At 40.0% G+C, this 12,733-nt stretch overlaps 1 protein-coding gene and 1 pseudogene across 2 annotated transcripts in view; one reads left to right on the plus strand and one right to left on the minus strand.

Annotated features, from left to right (window-relative positions):
• Positions 1-12,733, minus strand: part of LOC127621861 (MAM domain-containing glycosylphosphatidylinositol anchor protein 2-like) — a 286,776-nt pseudogene that overhangs the window by 51,055 nt on the left and 222,988 nt on the right.
• Positions 4,370-12,733, plus strand: part of LOC127621869 (serine/threonine-protein kinase PAK 6-like) — a 40,140-nt gene continuing 31,776 nt past the window's right edge. The window contains exons 1-3 of one of the 2 annotated variants that reach the window (XM_052095650.1): positions 4,370-4,524; positions 6,785-6,910; positions 9,898-10,065. In XM_052095650.1, the coding sequence (XP_051951610.1) occupies positions 9,994-10,065 (72 nt within the window). In that variant the 5' untranslated portion in view covers positions 4,370-4,524; positions 6,785-6,910; positions 9,898-9,993. The remainder of the gene's footprint in view (positions 4,525-6,784; positions 6,911-9,897; positions 10,066-12,733) is intronic. The other variant, XM_052095649.1, reaches the window with a different exon arrangement.

A 12,733-nucleotide genomic window follows, 5' to 3' on the forward strand; every position in this document is an offset into this window, starting at 1 on the left:
TTCCGAGGTGGAAATACTTGATTTTGTTTACACTTTTCTGAAGATATATAAACATAAATGATGATGAAAGCCAACGAAATGAATGCCATGTATCAATATTTACTGTGTAATCCATTAATTTAATTTTATAATAATAATAATTAGTATTATTATAATTAATAAAAGTTAATTTTTATAAATAAGTTAAAATCAAGATTTTGACATTATTGTTTTATGTGAATGAAACATTTAAATAAATAAATAAATAAAATGTGCTGTAAGCTATTTTTTAATGGAAAGGTATGCAACATTGTCCTACTCCCTGAAATATATTAAGTAAATGCGTTTTGTATCTCACCGGTCTCTGTGACAGCTGATGACTCTTACCTGTCAATCATTTTGCGCCTTCACATAGTATTGTAGTTGCAGCAAATTATCGAGGCTTAATCACTGATCTAGATTGCTCATTGAATTGTAAACTGCCAGCAGTAGGTTAAGCAACCGGAAGTGCTCTAGCGGCCATTTTACTATTCCCTACCGACAGAGGGCATCGACCGCCAACCGACGAAACTAAATATGAGCCGATGTGCGGCGTTTAACCGCGAAACAACACTCACTAAAGGATGTGGCAGAAGTGCCCACAGGTTTTAATTTATACAGACTATGTACCAATTAAGCACAAATGATTAGTTATCCCAATGTAGAGCCTAACGATAATAATCTTTAATATTCAACAGTAAAACACAACATCAAAGTATATTACCCCTTTTTTAAAGCAAAATTATCCAATAGCGACATCTGCAGATTGTTAGACTATGCAACGTTTCTCTGCCTTATAGTTTAAACCTGTTGATGCTCATTGACCACATCCGTGTGTTTGACTTTACTTTGCTTAATTAGTTTACATTTAATATATAGTGAGCTGTTCAGAATTGTTCATAATGTTGACAAATTACATATCTGTATTATTAACCCCCCTTTTTTTTTACTACACTATAATATCATATAAGTACAATTATAAATGTACATTTTCCTTAACAATAAAAATATATAGCTTTGCCAGATTTATGTTAATTTCGTCCGTTAAAAAATATACAGAACTGGTCACGAGCCAAACTGTCACTCATTGAGCATGTGGCGCGAATTTCAAAGTGATTGTCTCGCGATATCGTTAAATCCGTTAAAACAGCTGACTAGATATCTATTATGCGTTATTGATAATAATTTGTTAGTTTTTAATTATATGTTTTTAATATTAAATGTGTAGTTCGCGTTAGTAGTTGAGTAAACTTTAATGCGTTAGTATTTATAATATATATTAGTGTTAGGTTTGTATTTGTATAATAGTTTTTTTTAATTATGAAAATATAAATTGACCATCGGTCATTGACGAAATCTGTGGAAAAATTGAAGTTATGTTTGTCTAATGTTTGTACAAGTCATAATATAAATTGTAAATGTTTGTAACCGTCCTAATGCGAAAAGTGTCGCGATTTATATATACACTGTGGTGCAGTGGACTGTGCAATGACCTGTTGAACGGTCATCGGTTCAAATCCATCCTGAGGCTATGTGTAATGTTGAGTGTGATTGTTGAGTGTGATCCCCCACAGTCACCACCATTGTGTCCTTGAGTAAGACACTTAACTGGTCATCAGAAGGTTGCTGGTTCGCTCCCCACAGCCACCACCATTGTGTCCTTGAGTAAGACACTTAACTGGTAATCAGAAGGTTGCTGGTTCGCTCCCCGCAGTCACCACCATTGTGTCCTTGAGTAAGGCACTTAACTGGTCATCAGAAGGTTGCTGGTTCGATCCCCACAGTCACCACCATTGTGTCCTTGAGTAAGACACTTAACTCCAGGTTGCTCCGGGGGGATTGTCCCTGTAATAAGTGCTCTGTAAGTCACTTTGGATAAAAGCGTCTGCCAAATGCATAAATGTAAATTTACATATTTTATTTAGTGCCATTAGGGCTGTTTATTACATTTACAACCGTAAGTCATTACATTTAGGACCAGTCCCTTTATAGAGAATATAAAGTCCTGTTATATAGAAATGCACCCTTGATGCACAGCTGTGTGGTACAGATGGGAGGAGTTTCACTGCTGCTTTGCTAGTGAAATGACTTGTGTGGACTCTGGAGTGTTGGAAAGATTGTGAGAGTTATACGTGCTGTATATAAAGTGTCTATGGTTGATGAGTTTAACCCTCCTGTGCTCTCTAATGTAAGTAACGTCATGAGTGTGGAATATAAGACCGTCTCTAATGTCTGCTGTTGGGTAAGTGGCTTGTGTGTTTGTTTAAATTAGCATGCTGTACTACCACACTACATATGAGCGGTGTCAGTAATGCAATCTTATGTGTTATGCAATAATGCGTACTGTATACGGTAAAATTACGGGAAAATACCAGCAGCTGTGGATGCTTGAAATGTATGAAGAATATGGGGTCTATACTATGGGGGTCTGTGTATCTCAGCGAGTATTGACGCTCGCTATCACCGCTGGAGTCGCTAGTTTGAATCCAGGGCATGCTGAGTGACTCCAGCCAGGTCTCCTTAGCAACCAAATTGGCCCGGTTGCTAGGGAGGGTAGAGTCACATGGGGTAACCTCCTCGTGGTCGCTATAATGTGGTTCTCGCTCTCGGTGGGGCGTGTGGTGAGTGACTCCAGCCAGGTCTCATTAGCAACCAAATTGGCCCGGTTGCTAGGGAGGGTAGAGTCACATGGGGTAACCTCCTCGTGGCCACTATAATGTGGTTCTCGCTCTCGGTGGGGCGTGTGGTGAGCGACTCCAGCCGGGTCTCCTTAGCAACCAAATTGGCCCGGTTGCTAGGGAGGGTAGAGTCACATGAGGTAACCTCCTCGTGGTCGCTATAATGTGGTTCTCGCTCTCGGTGGGGCGTGTGGCGAGTTGTGCGTGGGTGCAGCGGAGAATAGCGTAACTGAGATTCGTCCTCCGCCACCCGGATTGAGGCGAGTCACTACGCCACCACGAGGACTTCGAGCGCATTGGGAATTGGGTGTTACAAATTGGGGAGGAAATAAAAATAATAAATATGATGACTGCATTTCACTGGGTGTAATTTTGATGCCCGTATATTTACGGTTCACTACCGTTTACATTATTAAATTATATAAATCTGATATACTAACTTCTGGAACAAAAATATAAATGTATTGTTAATTACTGTAATAACTACAAAAGGCCACATGATGACTTAAAGTCAATGGTACTGATTACATATTGCATGACAATAAATTCGGTTAGTTATGTAATCTCTTGGATTACATTTATAAAGTAAATTACTTTTGGATTACTTCTGATCTTATTCTTTTTTTTTTATTTTATTTTTTGTTGTCACATGCATATAAGTAGAATAAACTTGAACCGGTTTGACAGTATTGCTTGTGGAGTCCCCGTATACATTAGTCATTTACATTTACATTTACATTTATGCATTTGGCAGACACTTTTATCCAAAGCGACTTACAGAGCACTTATTACAGGGACAATCCCCCCGGAGCAACCTGGAGTTAAGTGCCTTACTCAAGGACACAATGGTGGTGACTGTGGGGCTTGAACCAGGGTCCTTCTGATTACCAGACTACCAGTTATGTGCTTTAGACCACTACCACACCACCACTCCAGGCATGTGAGGTATCGTATGAAAGCTTACAATCTGACCTTTTCACAGATAACCATAATTTATGCATTTATGTTACTTAAAATAACAAAATAAGGCCTTAAAACATCTGCGTCGCAAATAAGCGCCACCTAGTGGTTATGTGATAGAAATATTAATATGAATATATAAAAGTCTTTAAAAAAGAACTTAGACATGTCATATATCAAATGAAAGCTCTCATTCTCAGGAATGTGACTCTATAGATTATTCTGTTGCACTAATACCACAGTTTAAAAGAATGTAGACGTCATAGACCGAATGTCTATGGACGAGCACATCTGTGAGGGGTAAAATGCGTTAGAGCGCCACCTACATTTCAGATCGCCATTTTGTAACAGAAGGTGATGGAGGAAAAAATAAATGTTTTCTAGTATTTTCTGCCATCTAGTGGAATATAATAAGACTATTTGGAGGAAGATGGGGTGAACAGAGCCAAAATGGCATGCTATGACATGATGAGAAATGTTTGAGATATTTGAGGACTGTTCCGGACCTCTAGAGGAGATGTGAGATAAGTGTGAGTCTTTTTCTCAGGAGGAACTCTTTACTACTGCTTAAGAAGAACAATTGAGATATTAAAGAGATCTTTCTTCATGGAAAGATCAGTTTAATCCTTGTGGAAGTGACTAAAATGCTTGTGTAGTAACGGCCTCTTTTCCACCTACAGGAAGAGTCTCGTCTGTTATGATGGTGACTCAGTTCAGATAGAGACGCTCCCAAACACTTCAAACATGCAGCAGCATGCAAGTGTGAGCGTTAACTGTGTGTGTGTGTGTGTGTGTGTGTGTGTGTGTGTGTGTGTGTTACAGCGCCTGCTGTTTGCTCCAGCAGAGTCTAAAGTTCTTCAATCCTCAGGTAGGACACACTGAACTCTTTTTCTCCGTTGTATCTCTCTTTTTCTGTCCCGTTCTTGGTCCCGGTGTAGACTGCAGTCTTTGTAGGGGGTGTTGTTAAAGCAGTCTTTGTCTCTGTGACAAAATGGAACAGCTCTTGAGGATCTTCTGCTGACCGGTGAAGGCTGATCCTGCTTTATCACCGTCTTTCTGGTTCTCTCAGACTAGTTCCTTTAATTCAACATTTGTGTTTGAGGCTATAAAACTTTGCTTTTATCCGTAGAGAAACTTCTCCACCTTCTCCACCTACAAAAGCGCTTTAGTTTCTTATGCACTATTGAGAGGCTCAACATGGAGGACATGTGAGTTAATATCCGTTGGGTGAATCAAGAGAAATATTCGGGGTTCAAAACAAGTTGAGCTCAATCGACAGTATTTGTGTCATCATGTCGATTACCACAAAAGTCGACTTTTCTTTAAATGTGTGTTCCAGTGAGACACTTACAATGGAAGTCAATGGGGCCAATTGTTCAGAAATGTGATGCTGATTATTTTATAAAAGCACTTACATTAATTTTTCTGTTAAAAATGTGGAATTACGAGGTTTTCGGCATTGAGCAATTTGTTAAATTGTCTATAACTTCACACAGATGTGGTTAATAAGTGATTTAATCACAGGAAAATCATGTTAACACACATATTGTTTATGTATTTTAATGTTTACTCATTAAACCCCATTGACTTCCATTGACTTCAATTGGCTTCCATTGGCTTCCATTGGCTTCCATTGACTTCCATTGACTTCCATTGACTTCCATTGTAAGTGTCTCACTGTAAAACACACATTTAAAGAAAAGGAGGGATGAGTCGAAATACACTTTTGTGGTATAAATGCTGCCAATTGATTTTAACTGGTATTGAAACCAAAATATTCTTTACAGAACATGTCCAGGTCATATTTAACCCCAAAATCAAAAGACATTTTATTTTGCCCAGAAAGCTTATTTTTTTAGGACCATTAATATATATATATATATCAGTGAGACTCCAGATTCTCATTACTATAATGAGAAAAATCTCAATGCAAAATGAAGAAATAAAAATTACAAGCTACCATCCATCCATCCATCCATCTTCAACCAATTATCCGAAGTCGGGTCGTGGGGGCAGCTGCTCCAGCAGGGGGCCCCAAACTTCCCTATCCCGAGCCACATTAACCAGCTCTGACTGGGGGACCCCGAGGCGTTCCCAAGCCAGTGTGGAGATGTAATCTCTCCACCTAATCCTGGGTCTTCCCCGAGGCCTCCTCCCAGCTGGACGTGCCTGAAACACCTCCCTAGGGAGGCGCCCAGGGGGCATCCTTACCAGATGCCCAAACCACCAAGGGAGAAGCACGCCACCCTTCTGAGGAAACCCATTTTGGCCACTTGTAATCGCAAACTAGTTCTTTCGGTCACGACTACAAGCTACTATTTAAATTAAACGTTTTTAATAATTTTTCAATTCAATTTTCAATTTTCTAAAAATAAATGTCACCTCGTTCAAATATTGCATATACTATATACACACAAAACTGCAATCAAAATTATTCACCCCCCACCCCGTTGACAGAATGAATGTACAAATGCACGCTTTCTGGTGAATACGATATTTTTAGACATTACGTCAATATCAGGCGAAATATTCAAAGCGACAATAGTTGCATGGTTTTTGTAAATACAGCCGTGTCATGATTATTCAATCTGCATCTTCAATATCCAAGAGAAGAAGTTGGCAGTGCCATTTGTGCATTTCAACCATCCTGGGTGATGAATAAAGCAAAACGTCACCAAGGGAAAGGTCCGGAAGATTCTGTGGAGTCATGTGGCCAAAATGAAAGTGACTTTTAGACTCACGAGTCAGCGTTATGTCTGGAGTAAGACAGGTAAAGTTTATGACGAAACGAACACCATCCCCATGTGTGGAGGCGGGTCAGTCCTGTTATGGGAGCGTGTGACGACTCATCGGACCGTGTGGCATCATGGATTTTGGGGGGTTTCAGGCCATTTTTGCAAAGAATGTGATGCGTTTAGTGCGTCATTTTTGTGTAGTTTGAGGTGTCTTGCAGATCAGAGGGGTTGAATAATTTTAATTGCAACTGTAAATATTATTTACAGTGATAAAACGACTATTGTTACTCTGTATTTATCACGATAGCGTTGGTTGTGCTGCTTTTAATGTGCATGCTGAAATACGTGAAACATGACATTTCTTTGTGCTCTTGTTCCAAACGTCACGTTCAGGTGCCGTCGACCCCGGTGTGGATCGTGTTCGGAGCTTCTGCTCTTTTACTTGCCTAAACGGAGCGTGACATTCCAGAACATGGATTTTGCATGAACTTGAGCTGGATGAAGAGGGAAAACTATACGGTGAATTTCTAACCTTTTCATAGCTTTAAAACTTGCATTAGAGATTGGAGAATACAAGAATACTGTAGATAGATCATGGTCCTGTGAGGTCCCAGGGACAAGATGGATTGGTATCTTTTATTCTTTCCGACCATTTTATCATCCACCAATCATAAGTCTGATCTCTTAGTTAACGGCACAAATGCCATAACAGCACTTTAAATACTTTAAACCATATTTTACACTCTATTAAAATATCCTAAGAACGCATATCCCATTTTACCAATGTTGCACCATTACACAGCATATTTCACAGTTTTAAAAAGTGTTTTTTCTGTTATTCTTGTGTTACCAGTGGGATATTGATTGACCCAGGACATTTACAAACCTAGTAATCAAATACTGGAGCGGTTTAGTCACTGTAGCGTTGTGAATGCATCTGAAAGACGAGTGAAAGGTGCAGGGCGTATCTTTGGGTAAAATGACACGTGTCTTTGTGTTTGTATAATTTTCTTTTTTAACTTGAGAGCATTCAGTCTTAAGACTGCGTTGAGATTTATAGACAGACACACAGATAGAGCCTCCAAAAGGGGGATTTACTTCGATGTTTAGGGTCATTGTCCTGATGCATCACTCAACTTCTACTGAGCTTCAGCTGGCACACTGCCACCCTGACCTGATCCTGTAGGAGATCTTGATAAACTTGGGAATTTATTTTTTATTAAGTTTGACTGATGTATACGATATGTACAAGAACAATACAATAATGTACGTGTTATTATTGAAAACAGATTGTGTTTGTTCATTATAGTAACTTAAATGAAGATCAAACTATAAATGCAGGTAAATCCTAAGGGGTTCACATACTTTTACTTGTCATGATGGATGAATGGATGGATGGATGGATGGATGGACAGACGGAGGAACGGATGGATAAATGGATGGATGGATGGATGGATGAATGGGTGGATGAATGGATGGATAAATGAATGAATGGATGGATAAATGAATGGATGGAAGGATGAACGGACTGATAAATAGATGGATGGATGGATGAATGAATGGATGGATGGATGAATGGGTGGATTAATGGATGGATAAATGAATGGATGGAAGGATGAACGGATGGATGGATAAATTAATGGATGGTTGGATAAATGGATGGATGGATGGAAGGATGAACGGATGGATGAACGGATGGATAAATGGATGGAAGGATGAATGGGTGGATGGATAAATGGATGAATGGGTGGATGGATGATTGGTGAATGGATGGATGGATGAATGGATGGATAAAGGGATGGATGGATGGATACATGGATGGAAGGATGAATGGATGGATGGATGATGAACAGATGGATAACTGGATGGAAGGATGAATGGATGGATGAAGGATGAACAAATGATGAACGGATGGATAAATGTATGGATGGATGAACAAATGATGGATGGATAAATGATGGATAGATGGATAAATGTATGGAAGGATGAACGGATGGATAAATGGATGGAAGGATGGATAAATGGATGGAGGGATGGATGGATGGACGGACGGAGGAACGGATGGATAAATGGATGGATGGATGGATGGATAAATGGATGGAAGGACGGACGGATGGATGAATAGATGGATGAATGGGTGGATAGATAAATGATGGATGAATGAATGGTTGAATGGATGGATGAATGGATGGATAGATAAATGATGGATGAATGAATGGTTGAATGGATGGATGAATGGATGGATGGATATATGAATGGTTCAATGAATGGATGAATGGATGAATGGATGGATGAATGGTTGAATGGATGGATGGATGAATGGATGGATGAATGGATGGATAGATAAATGATGGATGAATGAATGGTTGAATGGATGGATGAATGGATGGATGGATATATGAATGGTTCAATGAATGGATGGATGGATGGATGAATGGTTGAATGGATGGATGAATGGATGGATGGATGAATGGTTGAATGGATGGATGAATGGATGGATGGATTAATGGTTGAATGGATGGATGGATGGATGGATGGATGGATAAATGGTTGAATGGATATATGAATGGATGGATGGATAAATGGATGAATGGATGAATTGACGGATGGATGGATAAATGGGTGAGTGGATGGATGATGGATAAATGGATGAATGGATATATGAATGGATGGATGGATGGATAAATGGATGAATGGATATATGAATGGATGGATGGATGGATAAATGGATGGAAGGATAAATGGTGAATGGATGGATGAATGGATGGATAGATAAATGATGGATGTATGAATTAATGGTTGAATGGATGGATGAATTGATGGATGGATATATGAATGGTTCAATGAATGGTTGGATGGATGGATGAATGGTTGAATGGATGGATGGATGAATGGTTGAATGGATGGATGAATGGATGGATGGATTAATGGTTGAATGGATGGATGGATGGATAAATGGTTGAATGGATATATGAATGGATGGATGGATGGATGAATAGATGGATGGATGAATGGGTGAGTGGATGGATGGATGGATGGATAAATGGATATATGAATGGATGGATGGATAAATGGATGAATGGATAAATGAATGGATGGATGGATGGATGGATGAATGGTTGAATGGATGGATGGGTGGATGGATGAATGGATGGATGGAATTGTTGAATGGATGGATGGATGGGTGGATGGATATATGAATGGATGGATGGATGGATGGGTGGATGAATGGTTGAATGGATGAATGAATGGATGGATGGATGAATGGATGGATGGATGAATGGATGGATGGATAAATGGATGGATGGATGAATGGATGGATGGATGAATTGTTGAATGGATGGATGGATGGGTGGATGGATGGATATTTGAATGGATGGATGGGTGGATGAATGGTTGAATGGATGAATGGATGGATGGATGGATTTGTTGTAGGACACTATCAAGTCAGGATGTGTACCTTCACTGTCATGTGTTTGTATTCCCACCCACTGATTAAACAACAGACTGCAGACGCAGGAGAATTACTCTAGTAGAGTGAGACAAGCCATGAAGATCTCGCAGTGTCACTGATATTCTCTGTTCTGGTCTGATCAGGGTTGATGAGGATTGAACTGAATAAAAAGAAAAAGAGATTCATCGTTATATCGACAGGAAATCATACAACTCAACAGGTAAGAGCCTTTAACATCACACATTCTCACATTTTGGCATCAGACCACTGCTGTGTGTATTTAGATTCATTTAGTCTTACAATTATTTGAATTATTCCTAAACTTTACAACAACTAATCTGAACCTTTGAATATATAACGATAGCTTATAAACATTAAAGACTTGCCGTGAGCTACGAGGTTGTTAATCGATGGTTTATTCTTCTGTTGATGCTATCAGTCCACGCTATTTCATACTTCATTAAAAGAAATCATGATTAATAGTGGAATTCCTAGTGAAGAACTACACTACCCATAATCCTGAAAAGAGATCCACCAATCAGAGATCTGTAGCAATGTTTTAAATCCCTTGATGCACTGTGAATGACGGAATCGAATAACTTTTCCTTCACTCTCATGCTACTTATATATTTATATGCATATTTTGCAAATATTTTGTTTTTATATTTAAAATAAACAACTTTAAACTTGTGCGACCCCCGTGTGCACATGTGTGGACGTTGTATTTTAGCTTCGCTATACGCAATGCATCATTTCATTTTATTTAAACTGACTGATCTCAGTTCAGGAGACTCTGTGCTGTCAGTAAAAGGTTAAACTTTCAACGCACCGAGTCATGTGACCAAACAACATAGTGCTGATCACAGCAGAGTTTGTGTTTGGGAGAAACAGCAACAAAACTACATCTGGTAAGAAACCTAATTAAGTTTTTACACTGAAACCTGTTTGAGTCAAAAGATTAGAGTCTCTAGTTTCATCTGATATGACATTTTTAAAATTTGAGCGAAGTATCACGAAACGGCACGCTGATAAACACAATGACTATATGCTCAGATTCTGTTAAAATATCCAATATTCACTGTCTGTATATTATAACATTGAGAATAAATGGATGCATCCAAAAATTTATAAATGTGTCTTTCAGAGGCTTTATATGGAGTTATGATGAAAATAAGATGCATTTCAAACTGTTCTGAGACCAGTGCAGATAGACAGCACACTGGAGGTTAAGTCATGCACTAAATAGGGAGCAAGGGAGCAGCCTATATCTCTCTATAACTGTTCTGAGATCAGTGCAGACAGACAGCACACTGGAGGTTAAGTCGTGCACTAAATAGGAAGCAAGGGAGCATCCTATAGCTCTCCTATAACTGTTCTGAGACCAGTGCAGACAGACAGCACACTGGAGTTTAAGTCATGCACTAAATAGGGAGCAAGGGAGCATCCTATAGCTCTCCTATAACTGTTCTGAGATCAGTGCAGACAGACAGCACACTGGAGGTTAAGTCGTGCACTAAATAGGGAGCAAGGGAGCATCCTATAGCTCTCCTATAACTGTTCTGAGATCAGTCTGGGACAGACAGCACACTGGAGGTTAAGTCGTGCACTAAATAGGGAGCAAGGGAGCATCCTATAGCTCTCCTATAACTGTTCTGAGACCAGTGCAGACAGACAGCACACTGGAGGTTAAGTCATGCACTAAATAGGGAGCAAGGGAGCATCCTATAGCTCTCCTATAACTGTTCTAAGACCAGCGCAGACAGACAGCACACTGGAGGTTAAGTCGTGCACTAAATAGGGAGCAAGGGAGCATCCTCTCCTATAACTGTTCTGAGACCAGTGCAGACAGACAGCACACTGGAGGTTAAGTCATGCACTAAATAGGGAGCAAGGGAGCATCCTATAGCTCTCCTATAACTGTTCTAAGACCAGCGCAGACAGACAGCACACTGGAGGTTAAGTCGTGCACTAAATAGGGAGCAAGGGAGCATCCTCTCCTATAACTGTTCTGAGACCAGTGCAGACAGACAGCACACTGGAGGTTAAGTCATGGACTAAATAGGGAGCAAGGAGCATCCTATAGCTCTCCTATAACTGTTCTGAGATCAGTGCAGACAGACAGCACACTGGAGGTTAAGTCGTGCACTAAATAGGGAGCAAGGGAGCATCTTATAGCTCTCCTATAACTGTTCTGAGACCAGTGCAGACAGACAGCACACTGGAGGTTAAGTCGTGCACTAAATAGGGAGCAAGGGAGCATCCTATATCTCTCTATAACTGTTCTGAGACCAGTGCAGACAGACAGCACACTGGAGGTTAAGTCGTGCACTAAATAGGGAGCAAGGGAGCATCCTATAGCTCTCCTATAACTGTTCTGAGACCAGTGCAGACAGACAGCACACTGGAGGTTAAGTCATGCACTAAATAGGGAGCAAGGGAGCATCCTATAGCTCTCCTATAACTGTTCTGAGACCAGTGCAGACAGACAGCACACTGGAGGTTAAGTCATGCACTAAATAGGGAGCAAGGGAGCATCCTATAGCTCTCCTATAACTGTTCTGAGACCAGTGCAGACAGACAGCACACTGGAGGTTAAGTCGTGCACTAAATAGGGAGCAAGGGAGCATCCTATAGCTCTCTATAACTGTTCTGAGACCAGTGCAGACAGACAGCACACTGGAGGTTAAGTCATGCACTAAATAGGGAGCAAGGGAGCATCCTATAGCTCTCTATGCAGTTAAGTGCGTTCACTCCTAAAATCTGATCATAAGTTCAGTTTCAGGCTGCAGATGATGTTTGGACACTCAATGATCATCAGTACATAGATTCAACATTTATAATATTTTATTTGAACATGGTTGACAGTGATTGGATGATGCTGGACGTTA

Source organism: Xyrauchen texanus, chromosome 28 (assembly GCF_025860055.1).
Source record: "Xyrauchen texanus isolate HMW12.3.18 chromosome 28, RBS_HiC_50CHRs, whole genome shotgun sequence".
NCBI classification, from domain to species: domain Eukaryota; kingdom Metazoa; phylum Chordata; class Actinopteri; order Cypriniformes; family Catostomidae; genus Xyrauchen; species Xyrauchen texanus.